The sequence below is a fragment of the Mya arenaria genome, chromosome 4, assembly GCF_026914265.1.
Source record: "Mya arenaria isolate MELC-2E11 chromosome 4, ASM2691426v1".
Lineage (NCBI taxonomy): Eukaryota > Metazoa > Mollusca > Bivalvia > Myida > Myidae > Mya > Mya arenaria.
The window spans coordinates 34,135,554-34,153,509 of NC_069125.1; the positions used below are offsets into that span (position 1 = coordinate 34,135,554).

Here is a 17,956-nt window from a genome sequence, read left to right on the forward strand (position 1 = left end):
AAATAGAAGCATGCTATATCTGAATATGCACTGTATTTACAAGCCGTTAGATAATTTAAAATAACACATTTTAATTCATAATTATTGTTTTTGTTGCAATTATAAAAAGTAGTGTTCTATTGGCCAAACTAAGTCAGAATTGAAACTTCTACATACACATGTTGCACGTATATCTAAAAGTAGACCAATGTCAAATGACAAAGAAATGATTTTTGATCCCTTGCACTTCGATGAAGTACCATACAAAATATTAGAAACATACTGGCGAAGAGTGAAATATATTGTGATGCCTTTGAAAATGATAAATGATGGAAACTGTATGTATCACGCTGTTTCAGTGCCAATGTTATACCCTCATTCTGCGCTTATTTACTGCAAAATAAATGATTTTAAAACCAGAAATTCTACGATAAGAACTGTGGCACAAGTAGCCATTTGACACATCCTCATGTGATGACAAGTGATGTTAGTTCTTTGAGCAAAGATGTTGAAAAATTGAAAAAGATTGATTGCCCACATTCAGGCACTTAGAACTGCCTTAAAACGCCGATCAGGTCTCTCTACATACCTTTGCGAGACATGAAATGTCAAACGCATGGACTGGAAATGTGGTGGGTCTCTCTATATCTTCTTTTATTTTTGGTTTATTCCTTGTTGTTTTTTCATTGTTTATTAAATGAAATACATTCTCTTTCATACCAGGGAGGATCATGTCTAAACCTGACTTTGAATTTACTAAATGTTCAATGACCTTACATGGGCCCATGAAGAAATTATTTTCGACATGACCTTGACATTTAGTATGGATTTCATATGAGGGCGTATTTGATGTGTTTATTACTGTAGTCGTCTCAATACATATGGGGGACTGATAAACGTCTGATGGTTACCGTTCACAGTTAATCCTATCCATGTCATCATCTATGATCAGATCTATGGGAGTCTCATCACCATCTTTATCTAAACCCACTGGCGGGACGAAGTGATTTGGGGCATAATGATCCAGGAAGGGGATGTGCTGCCCGACTCCACATAATTAGATGATCAGTAGGTTGGTCTGTAATGCCACTTCCAAAAAAACCCGACGGGTACATGGGTCGGACGAAAGGTAGGAATTTACCTGTGGTGGGTCAAAAGAACCGATGCATCTTTGTAGATATGCACTAATTGCATACAGATATAATTATGAGCTCTGATTATGTGTTAATGAAAATGGAGTTATGCACTGCCTTAGTGTAATCACTTGTGAAAAGCCGACTGTCAGTAAAAAAAATCGTCATCATAATATCATTAGTTTTCTAACAATTCCAATGCTACTAAAAGTCTCGGCAAGACATGATTGTCATGACTGCCTAGCATGGGCATGCCCGATATAGTCACTTGCCGTTGCCAATGGTTTTCAAGGGCTTTCTTGTTTGCAGCATGGCGGGCTTGGTAGTAGTACACAAGCTGATTATGATACAAGGCCAATTTTATAAACCTCTAGCAGTTTTCTTTCGTTCCGTTACTATATGGGCAGTTTGTGGATGCATTGTCAACAGCGCATCGTGTAGTCTGTAATTCATAAGCTAAAAACCTATTTAAATCCCCCTTGATTTTAAAACTATATTGCCAGATATTGTTAGACTGCAAAAGTTCTGCGATGAAGATTTGAAGGTTGGTACCACATAGCTTAACCAAAAATACTGTATCTTTAACATATGTAAGATTATTCAGGATTAATATGTGTATACTTGAACCAATCTCAGTTATTACATCATTTACTTCGTATGAAGTGTTAGAATAAGCAATACTGATGTCAGAGTTAAGTTAAATTCAATTGTATATTGCAGTCGTGAATGTACATCTGATCTACCTATTGATCTTTTGCAATGCTGAGTAACTATATGTACCCATTTTTTCAGGTACCATCTATTGTTCGGTTTTTCGGGAAGGGTGGAATGACCGCGGAGTGGCTAGACCTCAAACTCCTGCATGCACTCAGGGCTTTCCAGCCCCACCTGGTCGTCCTTATTCTGTCGGGAAACGACGTATTAGCAATATCATCTCCAAGACGGATCGCAGGAGATGTCCTACGTCTAAGGAATGCCATTCTGGACGATGGAGTGCAAGAGGTGTATCTCTGTGGTATCATAGAACGCGGTACCTTCCCGAGGAACGATTTATTTTGGGAAATAAACTGTTTTGGAAAATATTTTTTCTGTTGCTTTTAACTGATTTAACTGCCGATCTTTCAAATTTCGTTCATTATTGTTCACATAATTGTTATAAATGCATAGGTCTTTAACACCTGTTGGAATTTCATAAGATTTTATATTGAGATATATTCAAACTTCACGGGATTCCAGTTTTATGGAAGATATAACGTCATACTGAGCACTCATATACAAGTATTTATTAACAAATTTTAAACTAATGAGTGATTAATTTAAAAAAAAATATTTTTAAATCATGGTCTGTAAGATTCCGAAGATGGTCCGTAATGTCCCTAAATCTGGTCCGTAATGTCCCTAAATCTGGTCCGTAGTGTCCCTAAATCTGGTCCGTAATGTCTGGTCCGTAATGTCCATGGTCCGTAGTGTCCATGACCCTATTTGTTTTCCCCATTCAAAATGAATTATAGCATAAAGAAATAAGAAACAGATTATGTCTGACATTTATCCGTTGTATATATATATATAAAGACAAATAAATACGTATAATCAGTACTCTATTGTCACATGCTATGGACAAAAATCGACATTTGTTTTCTTGAGCTTCGCGAAAATATCGGAATTTACATCAATTATGAAGCCTCCATACCATGGCGTGTTTGCGGACTTCCGCGTAACTTCGGTCTTCTCTTCTAGCTACAGAAACATCATTATTAATAAATGAAGAATTGTATAAATATAACACAACACAAATATACTCCAAAATATCACTTTCAACACTTCGTCATTTTTTTATCAATTGCATTTAAAATTTAAAATAAAAACCCTTTATGAAGACTTTTTAGATATGTGAACAACAAAACTTAATTGTCCTAAATATACATGAGTTATTACTTGGAGTAGGATGCATTGGTCCCAGGTAATGAGTAGATTTCATTTTTCATGTGGTTTCACGTAAGTCACTGTATTCCGGTATCTGCCCATACCTCGACTTGTGCTAATTGTTGTATGAAAACGGGAACCAACAACAGGAAATCAATAAACTACTAGCATGGCGGCGATCGAAATCCCACTTCGGGACACTGATGAGGTATTTATACTTAATTTTCAGTTTTACAAAATGGTTTTGTCAATAACTTAAGATATTTTGGAAAATTATATAAATTCTCGCGAAAATGACATCGAAATAAAGCGTTTCAATGACAAATGGATCCAAAATAACATTGTGTTACGATATTCTTTGTGGGTGGGGTAATGATAATGGACAGTATGAAGGCATTAGGTATATGAAATGGTAATGAGTCGGTTACCTGCAAATCCAGTGAATTTATATAAAAACAGAATGTCAGTGTCAGTTAGATAATTGTCATTGTCCTGTTTGCTGATTGTTCATCCTTATTTGATAAATTTCCGCATACTGGTAAAGACCTAGTCTAAAATAATAGACGTGTTATACGGGATTCTTCCAATCCCTAACGTCTAAACGGGAATGTGCAAAAAACGGGGGTGTTTTAAAAATATTGAAATTGTTTTAAGTGAAGTATTTTATGGTTGAAATTGATCATAAAGAGTTATATTCATATTTTACTATGTAAGTGAAATGTTATTTTGCACTAAACAAGCATTTAATGCATTAAAACAAGTTGTTTACCTTTCCAATAAAACGAAAGTTGACTGACACAGACAACAATTATGTGAAGGGGAACAACTCGATACAATCGTAATAGCTCGGCCTCCTCCGTCAAAGCTTCGAGATAGACCTCGTTTTACAATCGTAACAACTCGGCCATGGCCGAAATGTTCCGAGCGATTTAAAACTGTGCCCTAAAGCCTTGCAGGTGCCCTTCATGTATATATCGTTATGTTTTGACAGAATGAAATGAAAAAAAGCCGTCAAACTCATAATTATAAGTTGGATATTTATTTTTTTGTGTACATAACTAATATAAAATAACATTATCTGGTAATATTTCTTGTTTTTATGATATTTTATAGACGCTATATGCTTTAACCCGGAATCCTGATCGGAACAACTACCCACTTTTGATACTAAACAATTTGTACGTGAAGGATTTGCCATATCAAAAATCTAAAAAAAATCCGTCAACGTACAATTATTTGGACTAGGTAAAGACCGTGAAATACAAGTTGTTTGTTTTTTTCGTATTGTCACAGTCTTAATTATCCACTTCTCTGCTAAACAGATTGACATCCTACAAGTTTTTTTCAAAGGATACTCATGTACTCGACAATTGTTTAGTCTGACAATCAATTGTTTAGTCTAGTCTAAAATAAAAGACATGTAATATCGTCCTAGTCCCTAAAATCGCGACCAACCTTGATTCGCGGCCATCTTTGTTTTTACCTGATTATCACGTGAAATGCACGCATCTGCAAAGCTATGACATCATTTTTACTACGAACTATTTACAAGAGTAGATGCTTTCCAACTCGCGAAAAAATGTCTTTAAAACAGATAAATTCACTTGAAACAATGGTTAACACTGCAAACAATGTAGTTTTACTAATTCCAAATTAAATGCCATAGAAACCAACCATATTTGCCACATAACATCCTTAAAAATTCGCTGGTTATTTCGTCTGCTTTGTATACATTTTATTAATGACGGTCACATGACCTAAATTCTTGTAGGAAGGCAAAGCAAACTTATAATATGTGTTTTCATGACCCATAGTCTTAGTGTCAAAATAAAGAAATTAGTGAGTGTTAATTTCTGTTTTAGGTGCATCCCTAAGTAGTGATAAAGCAGTACATAATTTATTTCCAACTGCCCTTAAACATGCTTATGTACAAAATAATCAGAGGAAGGCACTTATGTCCTTAAGTCATCTAGAATGTTCAGTGTTCCTGAAATTACACTTAAAGAGACAGTTTTGTCTTTGGGTTAAATTATACTTTCCCCCACTACGAGTAATTTGACATGATTTAATATTTTATGTTTACAAAATACTGTAAATCTTTTATTACAAGTTGAAATTTTGAAATTAACATTTTTAAAGATATGTTGGACTGTTTTTCTCAAAAATCAATTGATCAAAATAGTGTTGGCCTAATTAAAACGTGCTGACCTAGATTACGTCAGAGCTCGCGAATCAAGGTACTAGAATCAAGATGGCGGCCTAGTTTCAGTGTCTGTACTCTGTTGACATTATTTACGTTAACTTTTGACTGTTTGTTCTTAAATACTTGTGGAAATATGGATAAATAAATGGCATGTCTGACAAAAGTAGTTAAATTATTTCATTGTTTTGCTCAACTTTATTATTTTTTATTTATTCCTTACATCCGCAAATCATGGTTAGTCGAGGATATGGGATTCTTCAACGTCTAAACGGGTGGGGGTGTGTGAAAAATATTGAAATTGTATTTAGTGAAGTATTTTATGTTTAAAATGGATAATAAAGGTTTATATTCATATTTTACAATGCAAGTGCAACTTACAGGACATGCAAAACAAGCATTAAATGCATTAAAACGCGTGATTTACCTTCCCAATAAAACGAAACTTGACTGACACAGACAACAATTATGCCAAGCGGAACATCTCGACCTAATCATAATAACTCGGCCACCTCCAATAAGCTTCGAGATAGAGATAGACCTCGTAAATACAATCGTAACAACTCAGCCAAGTGTTCCGATTGTTGTAAAACTGTGAACTGTATATATCGTTATATGTTTTGACAGAATGAAATGAAGAAAACTCCATTAAACTCATAATTATTCGTTGGACATTTATTTTTTGTGTACGGAATCAATATAAAATATCTCATAATTTTTCCATTGTAATGTTCATTAACACGAAATAGACTTTTTTACATTATATGTGTGTATTTGTAGAAATAGACTTTTTTATATTATATATGTGTATTTGTAGGTCATTGAGTTGGACCTTGCTCAGCTGCCTGAGGGAGAAGAGGTGTTGAGTATTTTAAGACAGGAAGTTGCCCCTCTTCATATTTGGTACACGTTAGCTGTAAGTGTCATTGAACATTATGTTTTTATCAGAAATAAACACAATTTATATGAGTGATTTAATATGTCATACATGCCATATCCCCCGGAGGGGGAAAAATCCCCCGGAATTTCGACCCATCCCCCGGGCTTCCAGAGGGGGATGAAAATCCCCCGGAATTAAAAAAATGTGCACGTTTAAAATTACGCAAAATTATCACAGGGTTTAATTATATATGCCTGTTTACAGTTATAATGCCCTTCCTGTCTTAATTGGATTATCAACTGATGGTGTGTTTTAACAACACCTATTGGGTGACAATAAATCAGCAGGGCACATTTCATGCAGTTTTGATTGAAACTGACAGAATTTGCGTAAGATATGTCAATTAGACTGGTCAGATAAAAGGTCGATTTTCATTGGTTAAAACTATAGGTTTTATCCAATCAGAGAGGATGTAACAAATTAAAGTGTTCTTCAAAACATGTGTCATTGTCATCAAAAGGATTTATAATTTAAAGGTGACAGTACATTATTTAGTATTAAAGAAAAGGATTAAAATAACTAATAGACAATGCTGTTCTTTGTTATGCCCCACTAATATGTTTACATGACATGACCTTCATCGCAAATATCGGAAAATAACAGAACTTCCAGAAGAGAAACTGAAAGTAGACAATTCGGATGAAATGACTTTTATTTATTTTAATATTATGGTGGTGATGTTTTTATTTTTTGATGAATGCTAAAAGATGATATGTTTATGAACTTAAACAATAAATTATGCATTTGCTTTTTATCAGAAGCAAACAAATCTGACTATTTGGGAATTGAAATGAAAAATATTGATAATTCATTCCATTCTCTCTATTAGTCTGAAAGTCATCATTTATGATCATAATGAGCAGATTTTGTATCCAATTTTAGAGGAAGGTAAGCCCATTAAATTGTCTCTGAAACATATTTTTCTGTGAAGTATTCTATTTTGCAAGTGAGTGCTTTTATTATGCAATATGGCTGTGTCTCATAAAAATATAGATGAAGTGCTGGAAAAAGGGGTAGACAAGGTAAATTGGCATGTGTGTCATGCCCGTAATGCTACATGGCGATGATGAAAATTCTCTGGTATGTGACCCAAATCCCCTTAAATTCTGGACATAATCCCCTCGGGAGCCTTTCAAAATTATGGCAATTTGTTTTTTTCGTACTTGCGTCTTAAAATACTTTGAAACACCATTTCCTAATGATGACAATAACTTTCTTACAAAATAAAAGTAAAAAGACTGCTGTATTATACCGTGTATAGGACACACTTTTTTACCCAAAATTTGTTTTCAAATTTGTTCATGACGTTATTATTATACCATGTGTTTGTAATACTTCACTAAAGGTGTTGACATGTTGAGAACATTTACATACAATACATATGGCTGTTGCTTTTATGATTCGCAATGGCGTATTAATGTTATTTTATTTTATGTACATGTGCTGTACTGTTTTATAACCTTTGCTATTGTCACGATTCAGTAAAACTCGACAAATGAAATGTGGTGGCTGCTGATAGTGATTTTGACATTTTTTCACTGATTCCTATCTATGGTATTAAGGTGGTTTTTTTTACATGATTTTTCTCATACTTTTGCTGGCTTCCTATCTATGCTAGCATCCTATACACAGTATAATAATATTTATTCTACCTGTTTTGGCAAAGGAGGACCTAACAAATACATTTTTTTGTCCTTGGTAATATGTTACTTATATAGTAATTATTAACATAATGATTTGTTATAATCTGTCTGCCAGCTTGAGTACTACAAACAGAGCAAGATTGATGACTTTGTGAAGATCCTCGATGCCTCTCGCACTGATGCCGGCTTTGACTATGACAACAGTGAGAAAGACCAAATGAAGGCTCTGGACACACTTGCTGCTTACTATGTACAGAAGGCACACAGGTATATACTACGAGTCTTGGCCATGTTTCAATTAGTCATGTTAGGCGTAAACCTTACATTGCTCAAAAGTGCTTATGGACATCTGTTAAGTAAAAGGCAAAATCTAAGCGATAAGTGTCCTATTTAATGATATTTTCATTGAAACGCAGTTTATGACAAAAATGAGGTTAAGCCTGGAAATTTACTTGTGATCTTCATTGAAATGAGGCCTAGACTTAGAATTCAAATTCCATGATTTCTTATGTTGCTTAATGAATTATCATATAATAATGATATCAAACCTTAGATAAAAATATATACACATTATATATTTCTGTCAAAAGTTGCTGATATTTTCCTAACTTCGTGAGTCCAGTCCAGTATTTTGCATTATTTCAGACAACGCGAAAACTTTTTCTTCTTCACAGGACATTGCGACAGGTAAACACTGAAAGTTTACCTGTCGCACCAAATTTTTACCTGTCGCAATGTTACAAACAGTATTCAGTTACATAAGTCTAAACCTTGATTTAAAGCCTCTTTTTTAAATAAGTTTTGTAATTCCCCATTATAACAGGTTTAGATCTTTTGGTTAGATTTGTCCTACAATACTATAATAAATTACAAAAAAAGCTAAACATCATGTAAAAAAATCAATATTCGGATCTTATGTCATATTTTTTTTCTTCCCTTGCCTCCCAAAAAAAACTCATATCTGGATCGTCTACCCATGGAACAGCTAGATCTTACTCTTTTAATTCATCTTTAAATTAAAGATACAGTACGGTTATAAAATGTAACGAATTGTACTTCAAGTCAAACTCAGGCACAACATTTATGCAAAAACGAAAGTAGAGTTCTTGTTATTGGCAATGTTAAACAGAGCGGAAAGAAAGTCAACGATTGCCGGGAACCACTTCGCCGAAAATAAATTCATACGGAATTTTGTAATTTCCGAACATTTCCGTAAAATAAAAGTATTAGCTGAAATCGGAACCTTACGCGTTTTATCGGCTTTTACGGAAACATGTCGAAACGGGGTTTACAAATAGTGACACACGGATTAACACGCTGAATAATCATGATATAATAGTTAAAAATAACTCTGAACATTTATTTAGAAACTGAAAGTAAATTTTCCGAAAATTAAACGGTGCTGACTGTAATTTTTTACCGGACATTGTGACCGACCAAAACAAAAGTTTCGTCGGTCAAAATGAAAATATACCGGACATGTCCGACTGTCCGACGGACATTCGCATTGTCTGTTATTTACTTTGTTTCTTGTGCTCAGAGAGAAGAATAAGGACCGGAAGCGAGAGCTGTTCACCCAGGCCACACTGCTCTACACAACGGCTGACAAAATCATCATGTATGACCAGGTACGCTAATTCACACAATTGTTTCACATACCATGTACGGTAATATTTTGCTGTTTAGTTCATACATAGTTTTGATATTCATATTCTTGAGCGATTGACCATATTCAATTCAGCATGATGTATCAAATTTATGAAAATCTGTATTATGTTTCCGTACAAAGTTTTAGTCTTCAAAATAACCCTTTAGTCCTAAGTTGATTTTCGATGTATGCAAGTCTTTAAAACAAATCTATAGTGAAGATTTTTTTGCTTTCATTCTTTTTTAATGTTTTCATGAGCTCATATACACTGAATATGATTGTCATGTCTCTACATTGTTATTTCTTTTACAGAACCATCTGCTGGGGAGAGCGTACTTCTGCCTGCTGGAGGGGGACAAGATGGACCAGGCTGATGCCCAGTTTAACTTTGTCCTCGGACAGGTGGGCTTTAAATACTCAAATACAAGAAAGGTTTACGAAGAAAGAACCTTGTACTTTCGGAACTATTTTTGTTTATTCTTTCCTGAACTGAATTAAAGCTAAAAACAGATATATTTTTTTCTGTTATATGTACATGGTTTGGGAGTAATACTGCTTCTGAGGATGTGTTTTCAGTCCAAAACAGTTTTCAAGTTATAGTTTTATTGGCAGTAAAAGTGGGAAGATTAGGTTTGTAGATGTAACATTACTATAACCATATTCTCAATTTCTCACATAATGCATAATCCCATTAACATTTTATATTCATATTTCAGTCTGCAAACAATATTCCTTCACTCCTTGGCAAGGCGTGTATTGCCTTCAACAAGAAGGAGTTCCGCGGGGCCCTGGCCTACTATAAGAGGGCCCTGAGAACCAACCCAGACTGCCCAGCGTCTGTCAGGCTGGGCATGGGACACTGCTTCATCAAACTGAACAAGATAGACAAGGCTAGGTACTGTGAATGACCTGTACATGACAATTTTTAAAATTGTTAATTATTGTAAGTCTTTTTGAAAACAAGAAATGGTCTGGCTGGAAACTAAGATAAAATGTACATTTGCGATCATGTCATACTTATTGACTTCAATTGGCCACTTAACTTATAGAGCTTTTCATTATTGAATTGTGCAGTCAAAGTTGTCATAACCATTTACCTGTCTGACCCACAAGCCATGTCTGGTAAATTTTACAATAGATAAAATATATTAAAAAAGTAGTATTAAGTTTTTGGTCTGGTAAAGGAAGGCAGATATTTCGCAATGACTGATTGTGCTTTTCAAATCTTAAAAAGTAAAGTGTTGTTGTTGTTTTCTGTGTCATTTATACGCTTTAAAATCAGTAGGCAAACAAACTATGTATTTGTGTATGTACCTTTAAACTTGCCTTTCACATACAGGATGGCATTTGAGCGAGCTCTGCAGTTGAACCACCAGTGTGTGGGAGCCCTGGTTGGGCTGGCCATTCTGGAGCTGAACGCCAAGACCCAGGAGTCCATCAAGAACGGGGTGCAGCTCCTCTCCAAAGCCTACACCATTGACTCCACAAACCCCATGGTCCTCAACCACCTCGCAAACCACTTCTTCTATAAGAAGGTAACATGAAAAACTTATCCGTCAGGAGTTATAAGTTTCTTTTTAACTTCGTGCGTAGAACTAAACCCGTAATGCAGCCAATAGACCCAATTAGACTGTGGAACCCCTGAAACTGTTCTTATCTAACCCATTTATTAATTAATACCAATTTCTTGAAGCTTGATTGTGATGAAAGCTGATAGCTTATAGAATCACACTAGAGTCTGTTTTCTGGGTAAAAACCAGTACTTATATCCATTTCGAGAGGCCATGAAAAGTACTGCTGGTGGGTATCAAACCCACAACCTCTTGGGTGAGAGGCAGGCACCTATACCACTAGACCACACTCACCCTCTCACCCAGTTATTGTGTTTGATATCTGAGCATAAAATCTATAAGATATACTGGGTTAAACATCACACATTTGTGTCTAAAATACTCCTATACATAACAAAATAATATTTAGAAAAAAAAAAATGAAATAGAGTCCCTGAAAATTCTGTATTAAAAGCAAAAGTTATAACGAATTAATTATTTCAGTACATTGGTGATTGTTTAGTATTCTAGAGAAGAATTTGCATTGATGGATGGAGTTGAAATATTTTTTTTAACAATGCACTATTGTTGTTATTTCAGGACTACCAGAAGGTTCAGCACCTGGCCCTGCACGCCTTCCACAACACTGAGAATGAAGCCATGAGGGCAGAGAGCTGTTACCAGCTTGCCAGGGCCTTCCATGTGCAGGTATGCAGTAAAATTGTACATGTATATTCTTACCGTGGCCATCCAATCCCTATGCCTTCAACAACATGGAGAATGAGGCTATGAGGGCAGAATAAGGTTAAATGTGTCCTCACCTTACCCTGAACTGCCTTTACATTACATTTAATGTGGCCATGAGAGCGGAGAGCTGCTACCAGCTGGCAAGACCTCCACCAACATCCAGGTATGACACTTCACATTGGTGATACACAGTGACAGACACTGATGAAGAGAACTCTTTGGTATACTCTTTGTACTGGTGATTTTAAAAGCATTTTTAATTTCATCTGTAGACTATTCACTAAATATACATGAATGGAGACCATGTAGTAATTGACAATGCTTATTAATATTAAGATGGTCTATTGGTAAACATTATGCCAAACCATCCTGATAAAAATATTCATAACTATTAAACCAATATATGCCTTAACTTGTCAAGTGGTAACGCTTGACAAACAAATGCATGCTGACTTGACTCAATATAATTTTTTGGTTAAGAATTAAATTATTATTTAAGTCACAATTTTATTTCCATTGTGAAAAAATATGGCCAGATAATTCTGATGAAGAATCTTAAAATGTTCATTTACCTTGAAAAAAAATCAATCGCTTAAAAATAAGTATTCTATCATGTATGTGTTTGATGGTTGCAGGAGGACTATGACCAGGCGTTTCAGTACTACTACCAGGCCACACAGTTTGCCTCGCCTAACTTTGTGCTTCCCTTCTTTGGTCTCGGACAGATGTACATATACAGGGGAGATAATGAAAATGTGAGTTCATGGCATGAAATGTGAGCACATGGCATAAATACGAGTTCATGGCATGAAATGTGAGCACATGGCATAAATACGAGTTCATGGCATGAAATGTGAGCACATGGCATAAATACGAGTTCATGGCATGAAATGTGAGCACATGGCATAAATACGAGTTCATGGCATGAAATTTGAGCACATGGCATAAATATGAGTTCATGGCATGAAATGTGAGCACATGGCATGAAATGTGAGCACATGGCATGATGTGAGTTCATGGCATGAAATGTGAGCACATGGCATAAATATGAGTTCATGGCATGAAATGTGAGCACATGGCATAAATATGAGTTCATGGCATGAAATGTGAGCACATGGCATAAATATGAGTTAATGGCATGAAATGTGAGCACATGGCATAAATATGAGTTCATGGCATGAAATGTGAGCACATGGCATAAATATGAGTTCATGGCATGACATGTGAGCACATGGCATACATATGAGTTCATGACATGAAATGTGAGCACATGGCATAAATATGAGTTCATGGCATGACATGTGAGCACATGGCATAAATCTGAGTTCATGGCATGACATGTGAGCACATGGCATAAATCTGAGTTCATGGCATGAAATGTGAGCACATGGCATAATGTGAGTTCATGGCATGAAATGTGAGCACATGGCATAAATATGAGTTCATGGCATGAAATGTGAGCACATGGCATAAAATATAAAAATATGGTTAATTTACCATTTATTATGTCAAAGTCAGAAATTATAAAAAAAGATTTACTTAAACTTAAATCCGTTGAACTTGTTTAATCTGACTTTCAAATTTTTCAAAATATCTAAACCCTCTACTTGGAATGTGATCATGTTGTTTATTAATGAGAGGGTGCCATGGTAACAATATTAACCTGCACTTTCAGATATGACTTTGTTACAGTGAACATGCATTTCAGTTGCGTTTATTTCTAAATCTTGGTTTTCCCAGGCTTCCCAGTGTTTTGAGAAGGTGCTGAAAGCCCAGACCAACAACTACGAGGCCATGAAGATCCTGGGATCTCTATATTCCAACTCTACAGAACATGCCAGGAAAGAAACAGCAAAGGTATGTGGTATTTACTTCTACCTGGTCATAATCTGTGCTTATTTCAAAGTGCATACTTTAATTTTGTGTTCATTTTAATTAAAGCATATGATACTCAGTTATGTCAATTTTGTGTGTACCACCACATTTCAGTACCATTTGAAAGGGTTTTATGTGTATTGAAGGAATATGTATAATTGCACTGAATATTATATATAATTATTCATTTATACCTTATTTTATCGCAAAACTCTATTTTGCCCTCGAGAGATTGAAATATAGGCAACTAGTCAACTTTGTATCAGATTTCAATTGAAACAAAAAACAAAAAAATCAAACTGCTATAACACTTACTACAATGTTTTCTCAATCTTATTATTTTTAATAATTTAATCATCATGCAATACTCAGTGCAAATTGATACCAACAGTTCAATATAATGACAAGCTTATTTGGACATTGGATACCTGAACTAAAACTTTTTGCTGACTTGACACTCAATGTCTCTTGGTTGTTAAATCTTGAATTCATAGAAAGCTACTTCAGTGTTTCACAAAGCCCTTGCAGTGATTTCTCTGACAAAGAAATTTTTGCCACTGGGGACACCCATTTTCAACAGTAAACTTCAACAGTGTATAAACTGTATTATCATATTTCATAACTTGGACCCCATTAGATTAAAACAGACTCCCCACCATTTGTCTTCTAAAATGGTCCCAGGATCACCAGGTGAAAATTCCTTATGGAAAACATTGTGCTTGATTTGTTTAACATTAATCTGCATATATTCTATTTTCTGTGAAGGCTCATCTGAAGAAGGTAACAGAGCAGTTTCCAGATGACGTGGAGGCATGGATCGAGCTGGCCCAGATCCTGGAGCAGACTGACGTGCAGGGTGCCTTGTCCGCATATGGCACAGCAACACGCATACTCAAGGAGAAGGTTGAGGCAGACGTACCCCCGGAGATCCTCAACAATGTTGCCGCACTGCACTTTAGGCTAGGAAACCTGCAGGATGCCAAGGTGGGTACATTTTGCAAATGTTATGGTTTTATTGCTCATGTGAATTATGGATAACTTGTTTCAACAACATTTGTGTCTTTGGTAATGTGTATGACATGCTGTCTATTGTTATGTGAGAATTCTGTTGGAAACAAAAAGAGGAAATGGAATTATCGATTTGTTAAGTATAATTTCAAACAGTATACACTTGCCCAAGTATCTTTTCTCATTGCTTATGTCATACAGCCACGAGGTTGGCTAGGGAGTGGTTTCTCAGCTTTCTTGTTTAGATACTCTCATGATTTCTTGATTAAAAAATAACCCAATGTACAGAAACCATATCTGAATTGTACTGCCAAAACTTTGCCATTGCTGCCTACCAAAATAAACAGATTGATATTCTAACTCCATGCAGTGGTGAATTCTGTTCTGACCTTTTGTCAAACATTATTATTGTGCTGATTAAATTTACTTAAAGACTGATTATCACCCCACTGATTGTCTTTCTCTTTAGTGTTAATATTCCAACACCTTTATTACAACTTGCCTAATATCAGCACACAGTGTTATGACACTTCACATGCATCATGCATGTCACAGCAATTAAAGGGTTTTGGAGTGCTAGTTGAGCTTTTAAAGGGATGTCAGCACTGGGAAAGGTCTGATTTTGAATACTTGAAATACACCATCATTCATTGGTTTGTTACACGGGTTGCTAGCAAGTCAAAAATGTCCTTTTTCATTCATGGTGCAAATTTACTTCAGAAATTTTACACAACCTCCCTGGACCGTTCACGTGCGGAAGCTCAACACGATGAAACATATTACAGCGCCATCTCTGTCACGACAACCTACAACCTGGCACGTCTTCACGAGGCTACACACGAGTATGACGAGGCCGAAAGGCTGTATAAAACCATCCTGCGTGAACATCCCAATTATGTGGACTGTAAGTCATATTCATGCATAAGTGGTTTTTGTTTGAAAACGATCAGTAGTTCTCGAGTTTTTCACAGATTTTTTTCCTGCGTCCTATATACGCAAGCGTCTTATAATCAGTGATTTACGGTATTTAAATTAATATTTACTGCAATTTTGATGTAAACAAATATGAAATATATCTGAATATTTGAAAATAGTATCTATTGTTTCAAATGTACTGTATATTGACACTTTCAGGTTACCTTCGCCTTGGCTGCATGGCTCGTGATCGTGGGCAGATCTATGAAGCCTCTGATTGGTTCAAGGAGGCTCTGCAAATCAACCAGGTAACGTGAAATTTTTAATCAGTGTTAGACACAAGAGGTTTTTTGCGCAGGCATTCATCAAGCTACCCACTTAGAAATTGTTGATTCTGAGTCAAAGTCATCAAATCCATAAGTGGAGCGCATTAAAAAAACTATTGTCATACAAAAAAAGACATTTTTTTGGCAAATGACCTCTAATATTTCTTGTTAGAAAGTTTTGAAGTGTTAAGAAACTTGCAAGAATATTCGTAGATCCAAAAGAGCATTCACTGTTACTTTCTTCTTTTGTCTGAATCTGGCAGACTCCCAAGCTCCAAAAAGTAGGTTGTTACTATATCCAGACCGTCTGTAATGGCGAACCCTGTTGATTACGTTTTCTCGTTCATTTCAATTATGTATGATAATATTGTATGTGAACAAAATATTTTGTTTCAAAGTTAGTATGTGAACAAAATATTTTGTTTCAAAGTCAATTTGATATAGAGAATCCAATTCGCATTTGATTGAATAAGATGATTTGTAGGGAATATTATATTTGTCTTATAATCTGTAGAGGTTGAATGGCTTGCATTAAGTCCTTATTACACGATTCCAAATTTTGACTGTGATGTACCTTTACCCAAATAATTAGGAGTTATATCATTCCACAGCTCAACCGCTTGACGTAGTGTTTCTTTGCAGTCATACCTTTGAAGTGTTTTTGTAGCAAAAAGCAGTGTTCTTCACAACTGACAAACAAACTTAGTATTGTGGAAGTAGACTTGCGCACGTGCCCAGACAACCGTGCAGTACAGATTTTGAATACACAGTGACATACAGGATTTCTTTCCGGATATCCATATTTTATGTTTTAATCATACAATTTTTAAGGCTATATAAAATGAAATGAAATATTTTAATAACGGATATTGTAATTGCAGGACCACCCTGATGCCTGGTCACTGATTGGAAATCTCCATCTTGCGAAGCAGGAGTGGGGTCCGGGACAGAAAAAATTTGAGCGTATCCTTGCCCGCCCCAGCACCAAGGATGATGCTTACTCCCTCATAGCCCTGGGTAATGTCTGGCTCCAGACGCTACACCAGCCCATGAAGGACAAAGACAAGGTACTGCGGGTCACTTGGAGTGTTTTTCACCTGGGTCCTGTGGCCAACAAGATTTATAAATTGCAATTCCTTCCAACAATTGACTTAATGGTTCTAGGCTATTCACGAAAACTATAGATTGGACTATTGTTAGAATAATTCAGCAGTGAAGCATTTCCTTTAAAAGAAGAAAAAAACAAAAACATTTTACATGAGGTAATACACAGTTCAGCCAGGAACAGGTAGTAAATAAGTTATTTGTGTGTTATTTAAGCTGCTCCTAACCTGTTCTTATTTCCACCCCAGCAAAAACGCCACCAGGACCGAGCCCTGGCCATGTACAAGAATGTGCTCCGGAATGATGACCGAAACATCTGGGCAGCTAATGGAATAGGTAAGAAGTAAGGACAGTTCTGTTACAGGGATTGAGATTTGAAAAGGCACTTCGGTCTATGAGTGCATTTACAAAAAATAATATCTTCAAGCTTGTCTGTTTTTGAAGAAAAAGGTCAAGGTATTGTGATATCCAGGGTATTGTTATTTTTGGCATTGTCACTTGTGTAAAAGTTGTACCTTGGCCATGATTCAAAAACCATTTGAGAAAATCATATAGAACTTGGTACACATGTTGCCAGTGGCAATAGGAAACATTTCCTGTTCTAGTCTGGCAAAGTAAAAATCAGTCCAGACTGGCAAATTGTCGGTTTTTAAAAGCCCTTTTGTAACTTTTACTTTAATAATTGTTGCACCATGCCCAATTTCAATAAAAAAATGTATGAAAAACTTACTTTGGCCATAACTCAAAAAGTGTTTTAGATATTCAAAGGAAATTTGGTACATATGTTACCAGAGACAATATGTACATGAATAGCTTGGCCAATAACTCCAACTTTAATATTTTTTCCAGTTATACTATTTTTTTAAAAAACAACAGATGTGCATTCATTGTTCACTCCACTGTTGTTGGAATAAATAATAGTTTACATTGTTATTATACATAAGAGATATTTCAATCAATGATAT

At 35.5% G+C, this 17,956-nt stretch overlaps 2 protein-coding genes across 4 annotated transcripts in view; both read left to right on the forward strand.

Moving 5' to 3' along the window:
• Nucleotides 1–821: 821 nt before the first annotated feature.
• LOC128232530 (uncharacterized) lies at nucleotides 822–3,047 on the forward strand. Its single transcript, XM_052946154.1, has 3 exons — nucleotides 822–1,108; nucleotides 1,616–1,656; nucleotides 1,905–3,047. The coding sequence occupies exons 1-3, from the start codon at nucleotides 1,063–1,065 to the stop codon at nucleotides 2,211–2,213; spliced, it is 396 nt and encodes a 131-aa protein (XP_052802114.1). The 5' UTR covers nucleotides 822–1,062; the 3' UTR covers nucleotides 2,214–3,047.
• Nucleotides 3,048–3,182: 135 nt separating this feature from the next.
• The window catches only part of LOC128231564 (RNA polymerase-associated protein CTR9 homolog), a 37,113-nt gene continuing 22,339 nt past the window's right edge, over nucleotides 3,183–17,956 (forward strand). Inside the window, exons 1-15 of one of the 3 annotated variants that reach the window (XM_052944562.1) lie at nucleotides 3,183–3,243; nucleotides 6,053–6,151; nucleotides 7,934–8,085; nucleotides 9,359–9,446; nucleotides 9,779–9,868; nucleotides 10,183–10,361; nucleotides 10,806–11,001; nucleotides 11,617–11,724; nucleotides 12,399–12,518; nucleotides 13,504–13,620; nucleotides 14,404–14,622; nucleotides 15,367–15,550; nucleotides 15,781–15,869; nucleotides 16,769–16,954; nucleotides 17,240–17,327. In XM_052944562.1, coding sequence (XP_052800522.1) covers nucleotides 3,205–3,243; nucleotides 6,053–6,151; nucleotides 7,934–8,085; nucleotides 9,359–9,446; nucleotides 9,779–9,868; nucleotides 10,183–10,361; nucleotides 10,806–11,001; nucleotides 11,617–11,724; nucleotides 12,399–12,518; nucleotides 13,504–13,620; nucleotides 14,404–14,622; nucleotides 15,367–15,550; nucleotides 15,781–15,869; nucleotides 16,769–16,954; nucleotides 17,240–17,327 — 1,954 coding nt within the window. In that variant the 5' untranslated portion in view covers nucleotides 3,183–3,204. Of the gene's footprint in view, nucleotides 3,244–3,622; nucleotides 4,003–6,052; nucleotides 6,152–7,933; nucleotides 8,086–9,358; nucleotides 9,447–9,778; nucleotides 9,869–10,182; nucleotides 10,362–10,805; nucleotides 11,002–11,616; nucleotides 11,725–12,398; nucleotides 12,519–13,503; nucleotides 13,621–14,403; nucleotides 14,623–15,366; nucleotides 15,551–15,780; nucleotides 15,870–16,768; nucleotides 16,955–17,239; nucleotides 17,328–17,956 lie in introns of those variants that run through there. The other 2 variants (XM_052944564.1, XM_052944563.1) reach the window with 2 other exon arrangements.

What these genes read in the sequence shown, in the direction of transcription:
- LOC128232530 (XM_052946154.1), top strand. Translation starts at nt 1,063, where the DNA reads ATGCCACTTCCAAAAAAACCCGACGGGTACATGGGTCGGACGAAAG. An exon ending in GTACATGGGTCGGACGAAAG is followed by an intron (nt 1,109 to 1,615) that starts GTAGGAATTTAC and finishes CTATATTGCCAG; the next exon opens with ATATTGTTAGACTGCAAAAG. An exon ending in TCTGCGATGAAGATTTGAAG is followed by an intron (nt 1,657 to 1,904) that starts GTTGGTACCACA and finishes CCATTTTTTCAG; the next exon opens with GTACCATCTATTGTTCGGTT.